Here is a 26,820-nt window from a genome sequence, read left to right as displayed (position 1 = left end):
GAGGAAGATCAAGAGCTGTAGGTTTAGATGAGATCAGAGCTACTGTAATTGATCATGTAGTAAATCATGGTCACTCAATGAGAGAGGCTGGTCAGAGAGTGCAGCCAAATCTGCAACGCTCTACAGTGGCATCTATTGTTAGAGTAAACCAACAGGTAACTTGTATTCTGCAAGGGCATTTGCACATTTCAGAAGTAAATAAGCTTTTGTGTAATTGTTGTTGCATTTCTGCTTAGGACTCAACGGTTACCTCACACAGGAGGGAGAGGACGGATGTTCACTGATGTGCAGGAAACTGCCATTGTTGATATGGTCATCAGAAACAATGGGATAAAACTCACTGAAATTAGACACGGAGTCTTGGCAGACAACGTTACTTTCGCAAATATTCACAGTGTAAGCATAACAACAATTTCTAGAGTCCTGAAAAAACATCAGGTCAGGATGAAACAGTTGTACACTGTGCCTTTTGAGAGGAACTCTGAACATGTCAAGCAACTCAGGAACCAGTATGTCCAGGTAAGATCACAATAAAATACAGATCAGTTTTTGAACAAAACCAAACACACACAAAGAGAATTTTTACAAATTTACTACTGTAACAGCTTATGTTGCCTTGTGGATTTATGTTAGAGAGTCATGGAGATTGAAGGCAGGCAAACACACCACATTTTCATCTTTGTGGATGAGGCAGGTTTCAACTTGGCCAAAGCACGGCGACGAGGGAGGAATGTGATTGGGAAGAGAGCCACAGTGAATGTCCCGGGCCAGAGGGGTGCCAACATCACAATGTGCGCAGCAATATCCACTGATGGACTGCTGTTACACAGACCACTAATTGGGGCATACAACACTGAACGGCTCCTTGCGTTCCTGCATGATCTCTATGGAAGGGTTGTGCTAGGTGAGGAAAGGGATGCGGAGAGAAGGAATCAGCCAACATTTATAATTGTATGGGACAATGTGGCATTTCATCACTCCCGTGCAGTCACCGAGTGGTTTGCAGCCCATTCCAGAAAGGAGTCTCTTTTCCTCCCACCTTACTCTCCATTCCTCAACCCCATAGAGGGATTCTTTTCCTCATGGCGGTGGAAGGTTTACGACCATCATCCACATGATCAAATGTCCCTCCTGGATGCAATAAATGCTGGATGCCTGGAGATATCAGCAGAAGATTGCCAGGGATGGATCAGGCATGCCAGAAGATTCTTTCCTAGGTGTATTGCCCTAGATGACATAAGATGTGATGTGGATGAGAACCTGTGGCCAAATGGAGAAGACCGAGTAGATTAGCATTACTATTGTATGTGTATCAGTGGATGGTGTGTATACAAATTCTTGTATTTTGGGATTACTTAGTGCAAAAAAATAAAAATACATAAACAAATATTAACGAATTCTGCATGATGTCTGATTCATTCCAGTAACATATATTGAAATTATAAACGGAGATGTGTCCTTGTTTTACACAAGAAAACACTGTGTAATGCTACATGTTGTTAGTGTTTTTTAGGTCATTGTTTTGTGGGTGACAAAGTGTGTTTGTCGGCTGTCAACCTTTGCTAGTGTTCCGGAAGAATGAGTTTATTTGAGACCTGAATAAAGTGTTTTGGTAGTTGTAGTGCATTCTGAATGTGAAATGACCTGCTTTGCCAAGCTGAAGGTCAGTTGGGAGAATTGTGTGAAGAGTTTTGCAAAAGTGACCTAAGTATTGAGAAATGTGTCCTAGCGTCTGTAAAAAACTGTAACTGAAGCAAAATGAGGCCATGTCATGTGTGCCGAGCTGTTGTGAACTAGATTCATGTCCTGTTGATGCCCAAATTCCTGTGCATTCTGAGTAAACAGGCTTGGTGGTGTGTCAGAAGTATAGAAGTAGCCAGTCACAGCTTGCATCTCGCATTCACATGTGGCTTTGCTTGTTCTTTTACAAGCGCCGATACTGGCACATGCTACAATTCTTGAATGAAACAATGAAATGAAAATTGCTGATTCAGTCAAACTATTTTTACACAGTTGCATGTGCGCTGGCAGTTGTTAACTAGTAAATGTCTTAGCTTTCACACATAAACATACATAAATTGGTAAAAACTTTGCAAAATTATCATTAAGGAATGAAAAAAAAAACCCCCCAACACATGGAACAACGACGTTTTATACTAAAAGAGAATGACTACTTGCTGAAGTGAAGCCATTTGTCTGTTTTAGAGACTTTGAGAAGGCTATCCATGCTTTTATTTAATCTCGACTCGACTATTGTAATTGTCTTTACTCTGGTGTTCATCTGTCATCAATTAGCCGTCTGCAGCTGGTCCAAAACCCTGCAGCACGGTTACTAACTGGCACACGCAAGCGAGAACACATATCTCCCATACTTTCACCAGTTAGTTTTTGAAATAATTTTAAGATTTTATTATTTGTTTTTAAGGGTTAGCACCCTCATTCCTTTCTGATCTTTTAAACTGGTACACTCCTGCAAGATCACTGAGGTCTGTGGATCAAATGCTCCTGGCTGTTCCGAGGTTCAGATTAAAGCACAGAGGAGATCGGGCCTTTGCTGTGACTGCTCCCAATTTGTGGAACAAACTGCCCCTTCACATTAGGACCTCCCCAACATTAGACACTTTCAAAACCTGCCTGAAAACCCACTTTTATTACTTGGCTTTTATTTATCTTATTTCTTACTCAAATCTTCTAATTTTATGATTCTTTTTCTTAATTTTTATCATGTCTTCCTATGTTTTTATTTCTTTTGATTATCTTAATTGTACAGCACCTGTATTGTACAGCAACCAAGGTGCTGTTGCTGTTGTTGTTTTAAATGTGCTATATAAATAAATTTGACTTTGACTTTGGCTTTTCATACCTTGTGGGTTTAGTAATATAAGGATAATGTATTTTTTCTCTATTCCTGTGTGCTAACTGCAGCTTGTCCATAACAAAAACCATGTTGGAGCGTTAGGGTTACTGTCAGTAGTTTCAATATTGTGGTTGATGAGTGTATGTCATGTATATGTATTTAAAGATATCTAAAGGACAACAGTTTGGTTTGTAAATCTAAATATATATAGTATATCACTGATGCCCTGATGAGTTTATGATATACAGGAGGACATTAGTTTTATGTTTGCATCACTTTCCATATCCTTTGCCACAACACTTAGAGAAAGATTGATTTTGATTAAAAGTCATTTTAAGTGCAATGGAAAATGAATTAATATGTCATGTTTTCGATGAAACAAGGCCAGCAGGGAGGGAAACAAAAAAAACCAAACAAAACTGATTTATTAGACACTAAGCTGCACACTGCACAAACATCCTGCAGTCAGTTTTTATCAAGACAATCAGTATTTGTCTGTGGTGGCCTCTTTTTATATTTTCTATGTCAAGTCAGAACATACTTGCTAGTCACAGATTTTTGAGAATGTCAGGTTAAGTTTTGTCACTTTGATCTTTTAGTATAAAAAAAGTATTGAATTTGGTTTGAATCTATAAGTCACTTTGAACAGGAGCTGGCCTGTGTAAACAGAAAAAATATAGAATAAAGCTTTTTTCACTAGTAAATCACAACACGCCTCTTTTAGTAACTGTGAAAGTATTCAACCACTGTTAAACGTTATATTATCACTCTGTAAAAGTAGCTAACAGTCAGTCTTTTTTTAACTGGCAGACAAGGATCTAATTTTAACCTATTTGTTCATTTTTAAATGTACAAATCAATCAAATGCAATAGCTGAAGCTAAAAGGTAGATAGTACCAGATCACGTAAAGTATAATCAAATCATGAAATTGCATTATAATTCTCAATGAAGCAGAGGTATAATGCAACATAATTTATGTTAGTAAAAGCACTGTCCTGAGAAATAATCTTTTTTCTGTAACCAGCTTTTAGTATTTTTTCTTCTAAATATCTGAGTTAATTCCTTTCATTTTTTTCTTTAGCTTTTACAGGAAGTACATTTTCTGTGTTTTAACCAATCACTGTGATTTCCACTTTGTAAACCTTGATCAGCTTCATATCACAGGATATCAGTTATACAAGAGAAGACTAAGGTAACACAATGATCGGAAGACTGATTCCTTTGATTCTTCTAAGTACATTGTGTGAGTTTGCTTCATTTTAAACAATATGAAACAAAACATGAGACATGGGGCTTTGTCATATTTTACATTACACGATGAATATACCTTTTAGAATGTGTTTTTTCTGTCGTGTTCTAACTGTTACTGTTTGTCTCTTTTATTCAGCTGGGACTGAGATGAATGAGGTTCCTCAGCAGATCTCTTTAATTGCGGCTAAACTTGGAGATAATGTGACTCTGACATGTGCGCTATCTGGAAGTCAACAAGGGTTGTTTTACTGGTATAAGCTGAATCCTGGATATATGATTCAAACAGTTGCTGAAGGAAGTTTTGACAAAATATTATTTTCTATTAACAAGTCAAAATTCAGTGCCACAAAAGTGGGCAATGTGCATTCTCTTATCATAAGAAATGTAAGCAAGGAAGATGAAGCAACATACTTCTGTCAAGCAGGATCATCATTCAGTGTTAACTTTATCAACGGGACAATTTTGGCAGTGAATGGTAAAGTATATTCATTTGGTTTAAGGGTGTGTCAAAACCTAAACAATTACAATGGATACAATTTCATGTCTTTTTCAAATTCCTACAGATCCTAAAACCCAGCATAAATTTTTCACAGTAAAACAAACTCCAGATGTGAATTCAGTCCATCTGGGTGATACAATGACTCTGCAGTGTTCGTTCCTCTTTGAGAACAAAAATGACACAGATCAGTGTCCAGATGAAGACAAAGTGCACTGGTTTAAAGGTGCATCAGAATCCCATCCAGGCATCATTTACCACGGCAGTATCAGAAAAAAAGAGGACGGGAGATGTGACTACAGTCTGTCCAAAACTATAACAAACTCATCTGATGTTGGGACGTACTACTGTGCTGTGGTGACGTGTGGAGAGATCCTGTTTGGTGAAGGAACAAAAGTAGACATAAGTATGTATTCACAACTTTATCAAAATAACAATTTTAAATTAGAGTGTTTAATAATGTAAAATTTAAACTTCTAATTGCAGAAATCTTTGTGCAGAAAATTTTCTTCATGCTTTAATTCACCTTATTGAGACTGTTAGTATTGGTGCATTGTTTTTATGGCTACATGAATAATTTGAAAGAACTATGAACACACACGAAAATGTCTTATTATATTTTACATTAATGTAAATACAATAACATTATTTGTTAGTGTTCCTTGTGGATTTGGTTGAGAAACGTTGCAAACTCTTTAAAACCTTTAAACCTGAAAAAGGCCAAATACATTTAAAGCGACAGATCAGACTTGAGCATCTCAGGATTAGTTTCTTGCTTTCCACAGTTATAAAAAGCTATTAAATGTCTCTCTGATACTGACTCAAAATGTTACAAATAAGTGAAATGCACTTTTGGTAAAATTGTTCATATTGGTTCTTTTATGACATTTAAACACATTTTCCTTTTGCATACTATAAATGTCATTTATGACAATTAATTAATTTAAATCATTTTTGTGTGATTTTAGGACAGAAGTGGGACCCAGTTGTCATCATGCTTGGGATGCTGTTGGCTCTCTGTGTGATCGTGATCGCAGTTCTTATTTTATCCAGAGACTGAAAGTTTTTCCTGCTTTGCTTTTTTTTTCTTCTTAACTTTAAATTGAACATATATCGAGCATATAGACCCATTCCTTTCTTTTCTTTTCTTTTTTTTCACCACATCCAGGATTTGACCCAGAATATCAAATAAAACCCTTGTAAACACCAATGTTTAACCCAAAGACTGTTTTACTAATTTTGTCATTGTGAAATTATTACGTGTTAAATTGATTTTGACATGTTTCATTAAAAACAGGAAAACATGCTTAGGGTAAGTTGTTTTGTTACGGTGGAGTAGGCCAGAGCGTGAGAGTGGACCTAAAGGCAGATTCATATAAAGGCACTCTACTCACTCTAGATTTAATAACAATGAGATAGATAGATAGATAGATAGATAGATAGATAGATAGATAGATAGATAGATAGATAGATAGTTTATATTAGCAATGACCTGATGAAAATGCTCTTCAGGTTTATAATATGTGGAGGACATTAGTTGTATGTTCACTTTCTCATTGATTCTGAAATTCCTCTTTATTCCAATGCTTATTATTAAATACTAATTATTGTCTTGTATGTCATTTCCTGAGGTCAGAGTATTACAAGCGTGGTCTATAGTCGTAAAGTCCACCGAGTAGTGCACTTTTTTGTTCAGGGTTGCAGGTATGTGAACATGGTTGATTTCGCTTGCATTTTCTGTGAATTATGGAAAATGCGAGTTGCATCTTAGCGTACATTAAGCAGCAAAACATACAGATGTATATCACACTAGGCTGCATGCAGAAAGACTGCAGTCAGTTTTTTATTGAGACTGCTTCTGCTGGGATGCCTTTTGATTTTTTTCCCACATCAGAATTTCTCACATCTGTTTAGAGTTTCATCTTCTCTGTCCTTTGGCGTATAAATGATTTATTTATACAATGACAATTTTGTATGTAGTCAAAATCCACATCAATGTAATAGCTTACAAGAGACAAAAATAAATAAATAAATAAGAACAAATCGTTTTCACCTCACAGACAAAAGTATGTACGTTACAAAAGAAGTCTTGAATATATTGAAAGGTAAAAGGCTCTGCAGGCTACTTTCAGGCCTTTTTGCAATTCGGGTGAATGAACTAAATGAAAAGCAAACTACTTTGGTAGTTGATAAAACAGATTTAATTGCAGTTTAATTGCAAAAGAAGAAACAGATAGAAAGACATATAGACACCACAATAAAGACTTACTCTATTAGCTTCTGCTTGCTGCATGTTTGTTTGTGAGTAGGACTCTAGTAAGCTCTGATTCACAGAAAACAGTTATCAGCACTGACAACACAATCTCAGTGCAGTCAGGGAAGTTGTATCCACCAAAACTACCTGGTTAGGGTTAGAAAAAGATGACAGTATGTCTACTCAGAGGAGACTCCAAAACGTAGTCAGGCATGAACATTATCTAAATGATATAAATTGTGTAAATTGTGTAAAAGCACAATAAGGCTTGCAGGGAGGGAAACGAAATGAAAACTGATTTATAGGATCCAAAACTGCATGCAGCAACACTTCAGTCAGTTTTTATCAACAACAATCAGCATACACTTGTGGTGACCTCTTTATGTTTTCTATGTCATTGCACAAAAGAGAAAAACAAAATGCTTGTTAGTCACTGATGTTTGATCGTGCATGCACCCTTTGTCACTTCAGTATTTTAGTGGAAAAAGAATGAATTTGGTTTGAGTCTAGTTCAGTCAATTTGAACAGAAAATGTGTAAACAGAATTTTTTTTTTAGAATAAAGTGTTCTTTTATCATGAGAAAATTACAACAACTAAAAATGTTCACGAATGCAAGCATCAGTCAGATTTATACATAATTTTCTAACTGGAATTCCATCTATATATAATCGAAGTTTATAAATACAGATTATGTTTCCATTTCTGCAGAATCAGTGGAAACTGATGATAATTACAGTAAATGGCTTTCAAAATTTTCCAGGAAGTACATTTTCTATGTTTCAGCCAATCACTTTTTAAAGCTTGATCAGCTTGTAACTAATACTTTCTTTTTGAGAAAGACATCAGTTATACAAGAGAAGGCTGCGGTATCACAATGATTGGAAGAGTGGTTTCTTTGGTTCTTCTAAGTACATTATGTGAGTTTATTTCAGCACTGTGGAATATTTCATTGTAAACAATACAAAAATACATGAGACATGAGGCTTTATAATATTTTACATTACATGATCAATATACCTTTTTAAATGCTTTCTTTTATGTTGTGTTCTAACTGCTACTGTTTGTCTCTTTTCTTTAGCTGTGACTGAAATGAATGAGGTTCCTCAGCCGATCTCTTTAACTGTGGCTAAACTTGGAGATAATGTGACTCTGACATGTCCACTGTCTGGAAGTGATACGAAGTTGTCTTTCTGGTTTAAGCTGAATTTTGGATATATGTTTCAAACAGTTGCTATAGGAAGTTTTGGGCAAATATTACCTCAATTTAACAACTCAAGATTCAATGCCAGAAAAGTGGGTAATGTGCTTTCTCTTTCCATAAGAAATGTAAACAAAGAAGATGAAGCAACATACTTCTGTCAAGCAGGATCATCACAAAGTATTAGCTTTATTAATGGCACTATTGTGGCAGTGAATGGTAAAGTATATTCATTTTATAATTTATGTCATAACTGTGTCTAAACCCAAACAATTACACTTAATACAATTAAATGTCTTTTTGTGAATCACACAGATCCTAAAACCCAGCAGAAATCTGTCACCGTGAAACAAACTCGAGATGTGGAGTCAGTCCGTCTGAGTGAGCCAAAGACTCTACAATGTTCGCTCCTGTCTAAGGACAAAAATGGCAAATATCAGTCCCCAAATGAAGACAAAGTGCACTGGTTTAAAGGTGTATCCGAATCCCATTCAGGTATAATTTACTATGGCAGTATAAGAAGTAAAGAGGAAGGGAGATGTGACTACAGTCTGTCAAAAACGATAACACATTCTTCTGACGCTGGGACGTACTACTGTGCGACGGTCACATGTAGAGAGATCCTGTTTGGTGAAGGAAGAAAAATGGACATAAGTATGTATTCACAACTTCATCAAAATAACAACAATGTTAAATTTGCTTGCTTAATTTTGGGAAATAAAAAAAAGTGTGTACGCTTTAATTGACCTTACTGAGAAGATTAATATTGGTGTAGTGTTTTTTTTGCTACATGAATAATTTGAAAAGACTATTAACACACACACACACACACACACACACACACACACACACACACACACAAATGTAATTCTAATGTAAATACAATAATGTAATTAGGCAGTGTTACTTGTGGACTTTGTGATCCTGGGTCTTTTGACGCAGCTTTTTGAGTTTTAGGTTATTTTGATGTTTATGGTTTAGGTTTACTGTTTTTTCTAAGTTAATTTGTTTATTAGAGTCCCCCTGTGTTTTCAACCCCTGTGTTAAGTCTCCCTCGTCCTTTATGTGTTACATGTCTGCTTGTCTTTTGTTGTCAAGTTCACGTTGTCATGTCAGCGGTTCATTATGTTTCCTGTTTTATTTTGAAGAGGTCCTGTGTTCCTGTGTTCTATGTATTTAGTTTTACACTCCCCTTGTGACGTTGTTATGTTCATGTGTGTCAGCTGTTTCCCCATGTGCTCCCATTTCCCTCATTATCCTCCTGAGTGTATTTATTCTGTGTTTTCTCATTCAGTCTTTGTCAGGTTGTCTGCTAGTCCACGTCATGTCTCCAGGGGTCCGTTCTTCGTACCTCGCTTACTACATCCAAGATCAAATGACACATCCAAGATCAAATCATCGCGCTAACTTTGAGCTCGCTAATCCGGTTCTCCGAACACACCTGTTGTTGACGATTAGTATAGCTGGATGAAGTAATCTGAGATCACTGGGTGGCTTAAAAGGGGCTACGCATCGATAGTAGAAACATTGATGGGCAACCCTGTGATTGGTCGGCGAAGATGTGGAAGGAGCGCGCTCAGTATTTCACGGCAGCAGACCAAGAACTCTTGATTGAGGGATATCAGGAGTTTCAGAGTTTAATTAAAACGCAGGGGAACACTGCAAAGGCTGCAAAAGCAAGGAGAGAGGGCTGGCAGAAAGTTGCTGACAAATTAAACTCGTAAGTGATCCATGATATTACATTATATCATGCGATATTATATTATACCACATTATATTATATTACATCATATCCTCTTTCACATTAGAGCCACAACAGGACCCACTAGAACATGGGAACAAGTAAAAGTGAAATATAAGAATATTCTACAGAATGGTAATATTTATCACTTATATTGCTTTTAGTCTCTTGAAAAGAGACTAAAATAAAAATAATAAAATAAGACTGAAATAATCTGTTTGTTTGTTTATAACAGCAACCAAGAAAAGGGCAGAGCAAATAAAGACAGGTGGTGGTCCTGCACCACCTCGTCACACCCCTTTTTGTACCGTGACATTTATTGACATTGTGGGGTTTTTTGTGTGTAGTTTGACATAACACTCCATCACTTTTACCTGTTCCCATGCAAGGGGTGACTGAAGCATGCACAGTAAGTTGGGAGATATCTATCTATCTATCTATAGAGAGAGAGAGAGAAAATAATACCCTCACGGGAGAATCGATATCTCTCTATGAGCACACTGTCGCGCTGAGCTAAAGGATCCCGTCTATCCCGCAATATACGCTGAATTCTGAAAACCCTCCTTATCAATCTTGCACCTTCGGCAATGGGTTGCTCGCGTACAAACGGACAGGACATGGCTGCGACAGACTTCCCAAATCCACCTTCGCTTTTATAGCCGTGGTCTCTCATCTTGATTGCACGTAGTAATTTACTATTACTACTCTAAAATATGAATTACATCTGAAATAATCAAATACATGACATAGAATGATTAATAGTACATTTCCCTTTTTTTTCGGAAATGACCTGTATGTATCTGTATGAAATCAATAAAAGAATCAAATACTGCATTATCTTTAGTTACATTGATAATATTTATTTATGGTAAAACAGTGGCGAAATATCGCTGTTGCTTTGTATAAATGAAGCGGACATACCTGAGTGGCCGCGATCTAATCCTGTTTACATAAAGTAAGCCTGCTCCCAAGCAGGTTTACGCTTACGGATCTGTTGCTATGACAGCAAGTCCCGGATGAGCTTCGGAGAACCGAATGATCCAAGATCACGCGAAATCGTCAACAATCAAATCCGGCTAACTTACTTAGCGAGGTACGAAGAACGGACCCCAGGTATCCATGCCAGTTCTCCATGTTTAAGGCTTTTTCATGTTTTAATTTTAGTTCACCATGTTTAGGTTTTTGTTTAGTTTCACCCATGCCCTTTGTTTGTATCTATTTTTGCCAGCCTTAATAAACGGCTTGTTTTTGTTAATTCACGTCACATTTCACATCCTGTTTGGTCTGCATTTGAGTCCTTTTCACAATACATACAGTCTGCCTCAGCCAGACTGAGACACTTTATTCATAAGTGGTGCAAACTTTTAAAAACTTAAACCTGGAAAAAGGCCTAATATATTTAAAGCAAAAGATCCTTCCAGGATTAATTTCTTGCTTTCTCCAGTTATCAAAAATCATTCCATGACTTTTTGATGCTGACTTAAAATTTTATTAATAAGTGAAATGCACTTTTGGTAAAATTATTCAAAGTGTTTGTTTCATGACACTTCATAATATTTTCCTTCTGCAAACTATACAATTTATTCATGATAATTAATTTAAATCATTTTTTTCTGATTTTAGGTCAAAAGTGGGACCCAGTTGTCATTGTGCTTGGGATGCTGTTGGCTGTCTGTGTGATCGTAATTGCAGTTCTTATTTTATCCAGAGACTGAAAGTTTTTCTTGCTTTGCTTTGTTTTCTTTTTACCCATAATATCATAGAAACTCTTGTAAACACCAATGTTTAACTCAAGGGCTGTTTTATTAATTTTGTAACAGTCACTGTGAAATTATTCCATGTTTCATTAAAGGAGGAAAACCTAGCCCTATGTTTTTGTGTAATACATGCTCTGGTGGTCTTGTCTTGTTCAGTGCTCACAAGCTGCAGATGGGTGACTGACAGCAGGATATTTGGCTCTCTGTAACATACAACGTTGCATTGCTAACTTGTTCATATATAATCATTATGGTATTTTGTTAGTGTATTAAGTTGTATGTTATATTCTTTTTAATAAAAAATGTTACATCTTTGATTATGAATAAAGTGTAGCTAAAGTACTAAGGTCTACTTGTCTGTCTACTTAAAAGATCACTGTATAATCACTGTATATATCCCACAAAGTCTTTGTTATTATTGTACAGTACAATAGACAAACTATGTAGCACCACAAATCCTTTTTCTTTTTAATATTTTTTAAAAAATTCAAGCAAACCTTTTTAAGTTTGCTTCTCGTGTCATTATGGGATTGTGGGGTATTCTTCATCGAATTTTGAGGTGAAAAATTAATTAAATCACTTTTGGAATAAGGCTGTAACATGACAAAATGTGGAAGAAGTGAAGTACTGTGAATACTTCCTAGATGCTCTGTATACAATTATTACAATATACTATAAACACAGGAGTAGACAGAGGTGAAAGAAGCTGGAAAGGGTTAAAAAGTGTTCTTATTGCACTTGGTATTTTTTGCATTCCTTTGCTAGTTGCTGATTAGGTCAGCAACTAGCAGAGGCTAGTTGGCTTGGCTTGGGCTCAAATAAAGAATTATTAAATAAATAAAATTAATCTAATAACCTTGGTTATTTGGACGTCTCAGAACTGTGCAATTCCAGTTAAAGAATGCAAGAGATATCAACAACAGTAATCATAAAAACTGTCATATTTTCAGACTCAACACGAATGTCAGTGAATTATATACAGGGTTTATTTCTCATTTATGGGGAAAACAAGAGCACACTTTAAAAATGAAAGCAAAACTCTGGCCAGAGGTAACGGGAGCTAATAAGAAGGTGCGTGCCAAGAGAAGCCGAGATTGGGACCGTGGGAAACTGTAGCAGAAGATAAAACAATTACTTAACTGTGGGGAAGCAGTGGTGAGATGTGAGACAGGGCAATGATGCTGCGGGCTTATTTTCTGAGCCAGGGTTACGGAGAGAGTGATCCAGTGGGCAGACAGGAGGACAAATAAGATAAGACTTTATTGATCCCACTGCGGGGAAATTTGTGCGTTACCTCGGCTCAGGTACCGATAGAAGAAGAAGAAAAATACAAAAAATACAAATAAAATACAAACAAATACAAATTAAGCAAGATAATACACTATATACAACAGTAGCATACAGAGTATGTGATTATGGATAAAGGGTTGTGGAAATATGCAAGACATAAATTTTACTGTCCCTGTCCGTGTATCCACTCCCTCAGCAGGCCATAGAAAATGGAAAATGGCAGATTTTACCACAATATCATAGGATCTCCTTAACAGGGTCCTGAGACTCCAAAGGACCTCAGTCTCCTCAGGTGGAGTCGACTCTGGCCCTTCTTATACAGGATGTCCGCAGTCTGACTGGTCAGACCGTGCTGGCAGAAGTAGTCCTGTGATTGCCTGTGGATAGAATTCAGGTGCGATGCTGGTGGCCCTGCCCGAGGGCGTAGCCGCAGAAACACTCCCCGCATGACTGCTCCCATAGACCATCACAAAAACTGAGAAAAATCTGTACTTATTATTCATAAATTAATACAATTACTGACCTGCTGTGTTGCTTGACCATGCCCTGCTAATTTGCCCAGGTGCATTCTAATCTGACTTTTATTTTATCATCTTTTTCTTTTGCTTGCCATTCACCTGAGGTGGATGCACAAGCACTTGAACTTTTGTCCTTTTCTGGAAGTGTTATGTGTCCAAGTCTTATTCAAACATCTCTTGTTCAGCAAAAATGAATGACTGTTTGTTTGCTTGATTGTTATTTGAATACACCTTTTATTTATGTTAAATCCAGTGTCGTGAAAAAACATGGAATGCCTAACGACCTGAAAATGGGGTAAATGTCAAAATGTGACACCTCATGGATGAACTGGTTGAAAATGGCAGCTCTGGACCCAGTTTATCTGGTTTCTTAACCAGGCTAATCAGAGAAGCAGTTCCAGCCTCTCTTCTTGTTTGAGGAGTTGGACTTTGATCTTCATCCCTGTTTTCTTTAATTACATCCAAAACCCCACCCGGCTTCCTGCCCAACATCAACTCAAAGGAGAAAATTCTGTGGAGTCCTGGGGCACTTCCTGCACTGTAAACAACAGATAGTCCCGCCAGTGATCCCAACTGCATTTATGCTGGTGAATGAACTTACGACTAATGGACTTTAAATTGTTATTCAGCCACCACCAACCCATCAGTCTGAGGGTGGTAGACCCTGGTCCAATGCCCAATTGCCCCAGTTTGATCACGGTAACCTTGAACATAGTATTCACAGCATGGTTAATGAGTGTATATGTATCATGTATAGGTATTTAAAGATCACTAAAGAACTAGAGTTTTGTGTGTAAATAGAAATACTTTATAAGCCCTGATGGAAATGTTCTTTGAGTTTATGATATTTAGGAGGATATTAGCTTAATCTTCACTTTCCATATCATGCAATAGAAACTATCTCATTAATTGTGCAAAATTCTCTTTATTATTATTATTATTATTATTATTATTATTATTATTATTATTATTATTATTATTATTAATAATAATAATAATATTAAGTATAAGGTCTTCTCTTGTATGTCAGTTCCTCAGATTAGAAGATTACAAGTCTCCTCTGAAGTGGTAAGGCCCACCAAGTGTGCTTACAGTACACTTTTTGTGTGTGTTCACTGTTGCAGATATGTATACAGGTTGATTTCACATGCATTTCATGTGAACTATGAAAAATGTGAGTTGCATTTTGGGGTACAATAAGTAGCAAAATGTATAGATGTATATCAAAGCTAGGGTGCGTACAGAATGCACTTCATGCAGTCAGTTTTTTATCAGGACTTTCAGTAAACCAGTGTACTTATTTTTTGATGTCTTTTGATTTTTTTCTCTCATCATTTCTCACCACTGTGAAGAGTTTCATGTTCTCTGCCCTTTAGCTATACATGTCAACAGTTTACCAAATACACAAAATCCACAGCAAGGAAACAGCTTACAGGAGATAAAAATAAGAACAAATTTAATTTGTCTTACAGGCAAAATTATGTAACTTGAAACAGAGGCCTTTGAAATACTGAAAGTATTCTGGAGATAAAATACTCTGCAGGCTACCTCAAGTACTTTTTTGCAAATGAATTGACTGAAAATCAAACTACTTTGATTATAAATAAAACATCATCAGCTTAATAGCAAAATCACAAACAAACAGACACCACAATAAAGACTCTTGTTTGGTATGCTTCAGTTCACTGTGTGTTTGTTTGTGAGTAGGAGTCTAGTAAGCTCAGATTCACAGAAAACCCATTCAGTAATCAGCACTGACAGCACAGTGCCAGGGCAGTCAGTGAAGTTGTAGTTGTAGCCACTAACACGTATGGTTACATTGTAATGTTGGTTTGGTGGAGATCAAATGATTACCAAAATCACGTCTGCACAACTTTTTTATAGTTAAACTTTGGTGCATGACCAGAAAAGTCAAATTGCCTTAAAGGAGTATCCACATGACCTGACGAAGGAGAATCATTCCCCATTATAACTGTGTGAAGCAATATGGGACAGGACCCAAAATGCAGCACACGAAAAATAAACTTATAGACAGCTTTATTGCTGATTTCAAAACACAATAAATAAACTGGAAAGGCACTAGAAATCAAAACAGAACACACAGCCAGGGAATGAGAGAGACTGCGACACTGAATGGAGGGAGACACAGACAATATACACACAAGAGGGAATCAGGGCAAAGAGGAAACACCTGGGGAACACAGCTGGATATAATCTAACTGACTAGACAGGGGAAGCAAAACTAAACATGACACACACAGGACAAGTGACTATTAAAATTTAACAGTAAGTGACAAGCACACTAAGACTGAGACTAAGACACATGAACTTGACAGACCAAAGTAATCACAAAGAAAAAACTGACTAAACACAGAAGATAACACCGATAGGCATGGTGGGAGGAGGACAGGAAAAATGTAATAATCAACAAGATCAAAATGAAAACTAAACCTAGGCAAAGATAGGATCCAAACTGGAAACTACAACAACGTCAAACAGAAAATATCAAACAGGAAACTGAGCCCAAAACAGAAAACGCTGGGTACAAACCCAGGATCACGACACCATACGTATGGGATGGAAAAATGTAATGGAGTGGAGAGAGATTGTCTGGATATGATATACTAACCCTAACCCTTTTTCTAACCCTAACCAGGTATATCATACCTGGTTAGGGTTAGAAAAAGATATAGCATCACTATTCAGGGGTCAAAAACATAGTCAGGCATTAACATTCATCTAAATGATATACATTTGGATTAAAAGTCATTCTAAGTGTAATGTAAATAATGAAAATAAATGACTATTTCCTGTTTTGCATGAAACAAGGGCAACAGGGAGGGAAACAAAGAAAACGGATTTGGAGAACACCAAGCTACACACAGCAACACTTCCTGCAGTCAGTATTTATCAAGACAATCAGTATACATCTGTGGTGGCCTCTTTTCATTTTTGGTGTCATGTCAGGTAAAAAAAAAAAAAAACAACCCTGCTTGTTGGGGATTGATGTTTGAGCATGAAGTTTTGCTAATTAGATCTTCTGGATTGAATAAACAATGAATTTGGTTTGAGTCTAATTGAGTGACTTTGACCATAAGCTGGACCAAAAAACAGAAAACAGATTTAGAGTCAAATGTTCTTTTATCACTAGCAAAATCACAACATGCACCTGCTGACTGAGTCATGCTTAACATAAGCTATATTTATAAAAATTGCCACGTCTGGCATGGCAGACAGCATGGCGCGAGGAGATAGTGGACCCAAATGCAGGCATGGAGGCGAAGATGGATGATAACAAAAAGTGAGCCTTTATTTTTGGCTGGTAAAAATACAGAGAAAACAGGAAGGCAACTGAAGGGACAGAAACACTAACAAGCAAACCTAAATTGGGAAAAGCTGTGGACAGAGGGCAGGGGCAAGGAACGAGAAACCAGCAGACATGGAGAAACAGGCAGAAAAATGCATAGGCACGTGGGGAATGACACACAGACGGACTGACGAGGAACACAGGGAAACACACACAAGCTGTGTCCCAATCCAGCGACCGCACGCTTCGTAGTATGCGCACTTCGCAGACTACGTACGGTGGGTACTACGAAGTACGAGAAGTGCAGAAGTGAGAGGCTTGTGAAATGGGACGCTCTGGCCTTTGTCGCGCTGCTCAGGTTGCCTAGCAACCATGATACTAACCATGAGAAACGTTTCATACAGTATTGTTTGACAGAAATGAAGAAGAAATAAGTTTTGTTTGTTTAGATCTTATAGGTGACAGAGTTGATCATGCAGACAATCGGTCTTAAAGGTGCACCCTGTTTATGTATTTTCGGTAAACCATACAGACTTGGTGTAGACTCCCCTGGGTATAGCCTGTGGCATGAGGTCCGGTCAATAGCCTTGTCTTGTTCTAACTGCTTCAGACAGTCTATCACCCTCTTCCTGTAGCCACTTCCTGGGTCTCGTTTCAGGGGCTCATAAGTATTTTCATCACTGAGTAGTGACAAAATCTTCTCATGATAGTTTTTCTGGTTTAGCAATACTGTGCACCTACCCTTGTCTGCCGGAAGGATGATAATGTTGTTGTCATCACTAAGTGATGTGAGTGCCTTCCTCTCCTCCATGGTGATGTTGGATGCTGGGGGCTTTGCATTGCTGAGACAGGCTGAAACTTTCGTCCGTAGTTGCTCTGCTTCCACTTCTGCAATATTGTTGTTACAAATTGCTGTTTCTGTGATCAGCTCCACTAGCGGGATTTGTACAACAAGTAAGTCAAACTTCCTTTGTTGCCTGGTCTTAGACTTCTTGTGCTGTGCTAGACGAGCCTTCTCAGTAAAGTCAAACACCTTTTTAAGAGTATTCTCATCTAAAAGCATTGTCAGTCTCTGTCGTATCCGCTCCTCTTGAGATTTTAGCATGTCGGTGGTAAAATTTGTTTGCCTCACCTATTCATTCAGCATCAGCTGTGCCTTCTGGAGTATTGGTACTCATGGCCATTGATCAGTGGTCTTTGATCAGTGGGTTTTGGTCAGTGGTTGTTGATCAATGGTCATGAGAATTTGCATAATTATGATTAAGGAACTGACCTCCCAGCCCATTGTTCCTTCAGTGGGCTGGTTTCAGTCATTATGCAAATGTACTGTTTATAAGATTTGGGGAAACCTGCAGTCAGCTGAGACTGAAGAAGTCACTTGGATGAGTGATGAAACATTTCTCCCACAAAGCGCCACGTCCAGATGAGTAGAATCACATTAACATGTGTATCTCTGTATTAACAAACATGCCATATTGGCCCAGTTTATCTTTCTTATCATTGTTGTGAGGAGACCATAAATAGCATTTGCATTTTCTGTTCAATTCATTTGCTGTTATGGAGTTCTTGTTATGGATAAAAAGTGTCTTTTTGTTGTTGTTTCAAAATAGCTGATAACTATTCGCTGATAGCTGCCAACATCTGCGAACAAATATAATTCTATAGGGTGGTTCTATATAGTGTGTAACTGTTGATATAGAGCATTATTAAATTTTTTGCTAATGCAATCATATGGCATATTGACTTCTGAAAAATTTAGATGGCACTCATCATCAGAAAGGTTTATACAATGAAAAATGAAACAGCCTAGATTTACTGTAAATGGTTAGAAAAATTTTACAGAAAGTGTCTTTTCTGCACTTCTGCCTGTCACTATGATCTTGACTTTGTAAACCTTGATCAGCTTATGAAAAAACTCTTCCTTTGAATGGGAAGACATCAGTTGTGCGGGTAACACAATGGTTGGAAGACTGGTTTCTTTGATTCTCTTAAGTACATTGTGTGAGTTTATCATAGTAAACAACGTAAAACAAAATATATGAAGCTTTGTCATATTTTACATTACATTATTAATATACCTTTATAGAATGATTTTTTTCTGTTGTGTTCTAACTGCTATTGTTTGTCTCTTTTCTTCAGCTCTGATTGAAATGAGTGAGGTTCCTCAGCAGATCTCTTTAACTGTGGTTAAACTTGGAGATAATGTGACTCTGACATGTGCGCGCTCTGGAAGTGATCCAGGGTTGTTTTACTGGTATAAACTGAATTTTGGATATATGGTTCAAGCAGTTGCTGAAGGAAATTTGGAGAAAATATTATGTCAAATTAACAACTCAAGATTCAGTGTCACAAAAGTGGGTAATGTGCTTTCTCTTACAATAAGAAATGTAAGCAAAGAAGATGAAGCAACATACTTCTGTCAAGCAGGATCATCATTCAGAATGAGATTTAAAAATGGCACAATTTTGGCAGTGAGCTTTTCATATTTAAATTCACAAAACAATCAAATGTAATAATTCTAAGCTAAAAGGTGTAGAGAAACTAGCAGATTGAGTGAAGTAAAGTATAATCAAAATGTGGAATTGCATTACAATTTTAAATGAAATGTACCAACATATAACAATTTATTACTTTATTTTAGTAAAGTATTTACTTTTATATTTATGTTAGTAAAAGCACTGTGTTGAATAATGTTCTTTGTTCTATCACCAGCTTTTAGTATAAAAAGCTTTCTATAAAACTATTAGTTAATTATTGGTTTACCTTAATTATACAAGATTAATATAAAAAACAACTACAGCTAAAGGCTATTTGACTTTTCTTTTATATACTGATGGAGTTGAAATAAACATGAACCATATTTAGCATCATGTGCTTAAAATGACAAATTTGACATTATGAACAACCTAAAATTGTTTGATGATTAGCATCTAGACTCACTGTAAATGGTTTGGTAAATTTTACAGGAAGTGCATTTTTTTGCATCAGCCAATCACTATGATGACTTTGTAAACCATAATCAGCTTGTCACAAAATATTCCTTTGAGTGGAAAGGCATCAGTTGTGCAAGAGAAGGCTGAGGTAACACAATGATCAGAAGACTGGTTTCTTTGATTCTTCTAAGTACACTGTGTGAGTTTACTTCTTCTGCACTGTCAGATGTATCATTGTAAAAAATATAAAACAAAATATATATTAGGCTTTGTAATATTCTACATTCTAACTGTTACTGTTTGTCTCTTTCCTTTAGCTGTGACTGAAATGAATGAGGTACCTCAGCAGATCTCTTTAACTGTGGTTAAACTTGGAGATAATGTGACTCTGACATGTGCGCTCTCTGGAAGTGATAAAGAGTTATTTTACTGGTATAAACTGAATTTTGGATATATGGTTCAAACAGTTACTAAAGGAAGTTTTGACAATATATCGTTCCAAATTAGCAACTCAAGATTCAGTGCCACAAAAGTGGGTAATGTGCTTTCTCTTAACATAAGAAATGTAAGCAAAGAAGATGAAGCAACATACTTCTGTCAAGCAGGATCATCATTCAATATTAACTTTATTAATGGCACAATTTTGGCAGTGAATGGTAAAGTATATTCATTTGGTTGTCTTTGATAAGGGTGTGTCAAAACCTAAACAACTACAATGGATACAATTTCAATTTCTTTTTCTAATTCCCACAGATCCTAAAATCCAGCATAAATTTTTCACAGTAAAACAAACTCCAGATGTGAATTCAGTCCATCTGGATGATACAATGACTCTGCAGTGTTCACTCCTCTCTGAGAACAAAAATGACACAGATCAGTGTCCAGATGAAGACAAAGTGCACTGGTTTAAAGGTGCATCAGAATCCCATCCAGGCATCATTTACCACGGCAGTATCAGAAATAAAGAGGATGGGAGATGTGACTACAGTCTGTCCAAAACTATAACAAACTCATCTGACGCTGGGACGTACTACTGTGCGGTGGTGACATGTGGAGAAATCCTGTTTAGTGAAGGAACAAAAGTGGACATAAGTATGTATTCACAATTTTATCAAAAATAATAATGATTTTAAAATACGTTGCTTGATCATGTCAATCATTATGAAGCTACACTTTTAATAGCAGAAGTATTTGTGAAGAAAATGAATGTGCTTAATAGACCTCACTGAGACTTTGAGTTGTAAATGTAATTTGAATTTTTAGTCAGATTTGTATTTATCTATTTATAGATAGATAAATATTATTTATCCATATTTATCTATTATCTGACAATTTATGAATGCTACATAAATGAACTGCTAAACCTGAAAAGGGGGCTAAAATGACTTGAGCATCCCAGCATTAGTTTCTTAACACTTGCCCCATTTAGCAAATGGTATCTCATCACTCTCTGATACTGACTTAAAATGTTATCAACAAGTGAAATAAACTTGTGGTCAAATTATTTAAATTGGTTCTTTTATGACATTTAATAATATTTTCCTTCTGCAAACTATAAATCGTTAGCTTGATAGCATAATTGCCTAAGTCATTTTTTTGTGTTTTCGGAAAACAAGAAAAAACTAATTTTCTAAATATCACATGCATATTTTTAATTGATATTTTCACAGAACATTTAAGTATATGTGAGGAAAAGTATGGAAAAAGAACAAAACCCAACATCATTTCTTTTGTCTAATAAAAGTGACTTAGGCAGATTATGCCTATGACTTAGGCAGTTTTTCTTCAAACTATAAAATGAACATGACATACTATAATGTAACCATAACACACTGTAACTTTTCAATTTTAATCACAAAATGGCAGCTAGAGTAAGGAGACTTACTCACTTCACCTCACCCACCCATTAATTTGCAGAGGAGGCCTGTAGGCTCATAAAAGAGGTGTGCGTGTGTCTATGTGTGTTTGTATCTGTCTGTGTGTGTTTGTCTCTCACTTCTCTCTCTTTCTCTTCGTGTGCGGGTGTGTGTGTGTGCGTGTGTGTGTGTGTGTGTGTGTGTGCGTGCGTGCGTGTGTGTGTGTGTACTATTTGGTAGGCTATGTATACTACTGATGAGGAAGATCATCATAGTACTTGTGGGCCACTCTTGGTAGTACATTTTTCATTGACTGTAAGTCACTGTATTTCCTCAGGGTGATGGGCAACTGAGCAGGAAAGAGTGGGATCCACTTGAATGGCTTGTTGTCGGGTATGCTGATGCGCCGAGGCAGGTCTTCCCAGTCAGATTCAAAATCCAGCTTGTACCTGATCCGTCCATCAGTCAAGTACTGCAAAGCCCGGAGGTCATGGACTGTGGGGTCCCCAACTTTATTGCCGGGTCGAATATTGGTGACATAGGTGCCAGATAACTTCATGAAGTCATTGTGGTATAGTTGAGTCACCCTGTATGGGGATGGATTAATGCGTGCAGCCTCAAAGATGACAACGTAATCTCGTGGAGTGTAAACGTCTTGCACAATGCGCCGTTCAATTAGACTGTGCATGGAGTCACACTCCATCTGTGTGTGGCCTGCAACTAGAAATTTCTGCTCAATGCTGACACCATGCTTCATGGCCAGGTAAAGGTAGGCGTTGCTGATGGTAGCACACCGGTTCTGATACCCGCAGCCATCACTCCAGACAATGACTTTCTCAATGTTTCTGTTGGCCTGTAGGACAGACTCAAAGTGGTTGGACTGCAGATGTGCAAAAACCTCACTGCTGAGGGAGCCTTCATGTTCTTCCCAAGCATAACAGTACCCATCTCTGTTGTTCATGTTGAAGCAGGTAAAGTTGTGCATCTGTAATTTAGTTTTGTAGTACATTGTACTTGCTTTTGTCTGGGGGCAAAGAAGAACGCGTTGAAGGTCCATTGTCCACACTGAAAGTGTGTCACTGGATTCATTTTTGTCTGCAGCCTTTTCAGCTTGAGCCTGACTCTTCAATCTCAAGTGTGTAGCAAGAGCATCCTCATCTGTATTTCCTACCTTGGCGCTTACACAGATGTCACATTGGTCTTTTTTTGGAATGAACACAGAGTAATCCTGCTCTCCAAAAACCTTCCGAAAGTATGTCTCACTCACAGCACGCTTTCCATTCTCATTGGCAGCATTCTGGTATTCCTTGTGAAGCTCTCTCAAAACTGTTCCTGGCTCCAGGAACTTCTTGTTCTGATAAGAGGGAACCTGGCGGCAGTAATGGGATGGGACTGTAGGTATTCCAGAGAGCCACTCTTTCAGGAAGGCCTGGTCTCCATCTGATATTGGCATATGAGGACCAGTCTTGTTGATCTTGGGGTTGGGCTCGGTATGAGTGTTGGGTTTCATGCCTGCAGTTAACCATGATCCAATGGTTCTCAGGGCAATACCAAGTGTGGAACAGAAAAGATTTTTGCACACAGGTATTATGCATCTATCTGAGAGTTGCAGGTGGTATAGCAGAGATGTTGTTCTCCTTGAATCAACACCACCTTTCTTCTGTTTTATGGGCACATTTTCAACAACAGTCTGGATATACACCTTGCGTGTCTCCCAGGAAGGCATGGACCAGAAATTGTTGAAGATTCCTCTTCTCTCAACTTCAGTCAGTAGCTCACAACTTCTTTTCGTTGACTTGAAGCAGTGCTGTGATGTGCATGGTGGGCCCATGGCCTTTGGTGGTCTCTCCTGTCCCATTGTATTCTTGTAATTCTCTCCCTTCAGACGCTTTTCTTTGATGACATTTTTCTTCCACGTATGGGGCAGTGGACGCTTGTGACGAACAGCAGAAGTGCTGGGGGTTGGACTGGCTTCCTCTTCCTCTGCTTCCACCTCCCCTCCTTCCTCTTCCTCCCCTTCATCTTCGTCTCCTTCCCCTTTCTTTTCCTCTCCTTCATCTTCCTCTCCTTCTCCTTCCTTTTCCTCTCCTTCCCCTTTCTTTTCCTCTCCTTCATCTTCCTCTCCTTCTCCTTCCTTTTCCTCTCCTTCCCCTTCCTTTTCTTCTCCTTCATCTTCCTCTCCTTCCCCTTTCTTTTCCTCTCCTTCATCTTCCTCTCCTTCCTCTGGCTGCTTATCAGTCTGTTGCCCCATATCAACATAATTTCCTCCTTCTCCCTCATCTATATCCACCAACTCCTCTAAGTTCACATCAACTTCCTTTCCTGATGATACAACAGAAAATAAAATGCTGTTGGAGTATCTTAAAATGGTAAATCAAGATGACATCTAAATCTACTTGTGTAGTCAAAATGTCTGCTATGTAAAAAAAAAAAAAAATCAATTTGTACTATTAATATCAAATCAAATCAATTTATTTTTGTATAGCCCAAAATCACAACAACAGTCGCCTCAAAGGGCTACATGAATATTACTGGCAATAGAGTTCAACCAGTATCAGTCATTTGAACACAGTCAATATAAAGTCCAATTTAACAATTAACAATGAACCCAGGGCGTCCCCCGTCCTTAGACTCCCCTCCTAATAAAAAGCAAATGTTTGAAACATAATATAATTTGCAAACTTGCTGAAAATGCTCAAATTGCCTTTGAAATTGCCAAAGATTTACTCTGGTAGCATGCTGCTGTTAGCTAGCTGCTAGCTTGTACTACATTACTATGCTAATGCTACACTACTAACGCTAATGTTAGCTAGCCATCATACTTTGTTTGCAACAAAAAAGTAATCTTTTAACATGGTCATAACCTCTTTGATTGAATGAAAATACATTTAGTGACCAAAAAACTAAAAAAATATGAACTTTTACCAGATGTAAATGAATCAAAAAGAAGAGCAAGGGCTTCACTTGTGGTCAACCTCTTCTTCTTATCAGCCATTTTGCATACATCAAAACTGCCTAAGTCAAATTGATTGTAGCAAAACTGCCTAAGTCCAATGGTAAAACTGCCTAAGTCAAATGAATGACTTAGGCAAGTATGTTTTTTGACTCTTATGAGTGTTGTGATTGGCCAATGACATAGGCAGACGGACAGGATGATGCAGCAGTGGTAGGGGAGTAAAGTTAGGCAAAAATCTCAATTTGACCAGAAAATGACTTAGGCACTTATGCTATGAAGCTAACGAAATGTCATATATGATATTTAATTAATTTGATGCTTTTTTTCTGATTTCAGGACAAAAGTGGGACCCAGTTGTCATTGTGCTTGGGATGCTGTTGGCTCTCTGTGTGATTGTGATTGCAGTTCTTATTTTATCCAGAGACTGAAGGTTTTTCTTGCTTTGCTTTGTTTTCTTAACTTTAGAACATCCAGGATTTTTTGATCCAGAATATCAAAGAAACCCTTGTAGACACCAAAGTTTAACCCAACGGCTGGTTTACTGAATTTGTAACAGGCACTGTGAAGTTATTCCTCCTTATACTAAATTCAACATGTTTTATTATACATGAAAACATAGCTCTGGGTTTTTTGCATAACACACGCTTTGGCCAACTCATTTTTGCAGTACTCATGAGACTGACAACAGGACATTACATATTTGGTATGTTGTAGGATATTCTTGTAGCATACAAGATGATAATTCTAATTTGATCATATATAACAAATGTATTATATTGGTAGTGTATTATTTGTTCTATGTTATATTCTCTGTTATAAAAATTTGCTATATCTCCTTTGAATATATTAAAAAGCCGCAGCAATTTCCTCATGTTGTAAAGCTGCTCAACATTAGGCAATAAACCCTTTTCCTGATTCTGATTCTAAAGTATACAAAAGTCCACCTGTCTGTTCACATAAAACAACACTGTATATTTTATACCCCACAAAGTGAGTAGTCCGATTTATTCTGCTGCTATCGTATGTTAACATGTTTATATTTATTTATCTTTATTGTGCTTTTGTACCAGTGACTGTCTTTGGACAAACTATACAGTGCTGGAATTCCTTTTTCTTCTTATTTTGAACACCACGTTTAAATTCCCTGCTACTACTCCTTACTTACTACATACTACTCCTTAGCACATGTTACATTTTTGTTTTATTATTTAAATAAATTTGCACAAATTTCACTTTTTAAAATTTTGTCATGCTGTTTATTTTATTACTTTTGGAATAAGGCTGTTAAATGACAAAATGTGAAACAAGTGAAGCACTGTGAATACTTTCTGGTTGCTCTTATTAGAATATACCACGAACACAGGCATAGACTGAGTTGCAAGAAGGTGGATGGAGCTCACAAAGTTTTCTCATTGCACTTGTCAGGTTTATTGCTTTTCTTCGTTGGTTGCTGATTAATTCACATATTTCATTTAAATATCCGAGGCTTGGCTTGGGCTCTATGCAGTGGTTAAATAAAATAATTCAAATAGGCTTTGTTATTCGGGAACCTCAGAATTGTGGAATTCCAGAGTTGCCGTCCAAGTGACGGCAACTATGGTCATCATAAAACTGAAGGTAATTTGTCATTATTATTCACATATCACTACAATTACTGACCTATTGAGTTACTTGGCCTTGCCCTGCTGATTTACTCATGTGACCTCCCACAGTGAAACCTTTTTGGCACTTCCAGGTGGGGGAGAGATACAGGAGAGGTGGAGAATGAACTCAACCTGCGTGTCTTTTGTCTTATGTAGTGGATGTGGATGATGTGGATGATGAGGTGGGTGTAGTTTCCTCTGTGATGGGGTTGGGTGGGCTGCCAGGGGCTCTGTGGGGCTTGGTGGTGGTGCTGCTGCGGGCCTCGGTCCGGATGGGCCTCTTCTGCCCACCTCTCAATTTTAAATGCATGTAGACATTGAGGGTTCTCAGGAGGGGCCGGGTTGACACCTACTGTTTACTATTTGTATTTGTATGCATGAGGGGGGAATATAAGCTTGTGTCTGTGTGTGCCAGTTTGTCTATGTCTATGTGTCAGGTCAAGTCTCCACTTCTGCCTCTCTGGGAACATCTGAGGTGGAGAAGGGTCTGGCTGCAGCCAATATGGAGCACCATATGGTGACATCCACAGTAACTGGATACACATGACCTCCACAGAAGCTGGAAACATGTGATCTCCACAGTAGGCAGAAACACATGCCCTGCATGGATACAGTGGAAACCTTGCAAGTGGATCATAAAGGTTGGGACAGAGTCTGTCATAAATTTGCCGTTACTAATTTCATAATTCTAGGAATCATCTAGTTTGCTTACACTGATCATGTTGGCACTGTGTTTGCATTACAGAAACGGTCATTTTTAA

The 26,820-nt window shown here is 37.5% G+C and overlaps 3 protein-coding genes across 3 annotated transcripts; all 3 read left to right on the top strand.

Annotated features, from left to right (window-relative positions):
• Window positions 1–4,256: 4,256 nt before the first annotated feature.
• Window positions 4,257–5,665, top strand: LOC134634025 (uncharacterized). Its single transcript, XM_063483052.1, has 3 exons — window positions 4,257–4,584; window positions 4,673–5,011; window positions 5,574–5,665. Exons 1-3 carry the CDS (start codon window positions 4,257–4,259, stop codon window positions 5,663–5,665), a joined length of 759 nt encoding a protein of 252 aa, XP_063339122.1.
• Window positions 5,666–7,934: 2,269 nt separating this feature from the next.
• On the top strand, window positions 7,935–9,465 carry LOC134634009 (signal-regulatory protein beta-2-like; the record flags this gene model as incomplete). Its single annotated transcript, XM_065472125.1, has 3 exons — window positions 7,935–8,277; window positions 8,374–8,712; window positions 9,353–9,465. Coding segments are annotated over 3 exons (795 nt in total), but the record flags the coding sequence as incomplete, so codon positions are not given.
• A 6,859-nt stretch (window positions 9,466–16,324) lies between these two features.
• LOC134633993 (uncharacterized) lies at window positions 16,325–26,606 on the top strand. The gene is made up of 7 exons (XM_063483050.1): window positions 16,325–16,331; window positions 18,811–18,888; window positions 19,922–20,260; window positions 20,358–20,696; window positions 24,753–24,803; window positions 26,216–26,325; window positions 26,475–26,606. The coding sequence occupies exons 1-7, from the start codon at window positions 16,325–16,327 to the stop codon at window positions 26,604–26,606; spliced, it is 1,056 nt and encodes a 351-aa protein (XP_063339120.1).
• The last annotated feature ends 214 nt before the right edge of the window (window positions 26,607–26,820 follow it).

Source organism: Pelmatolapia mariae, linkage group LG2, assembly GCF_036321145.2.
Source record: "Pelmatolapia mariae isolate MD_Pm_ZW linkage group LG2, Pm_UMD_F_2, whole genome shotgun sequence".
NCBI lineage: Eukaryota > Metazoa > Chordata > Actinopteri > Cichliformes > Cichlidae > Pelmatolapia > Pelmatolapia mariae.
This window is presented reverse-complemented; position numbering and strand designations above follow the sequence as displayed.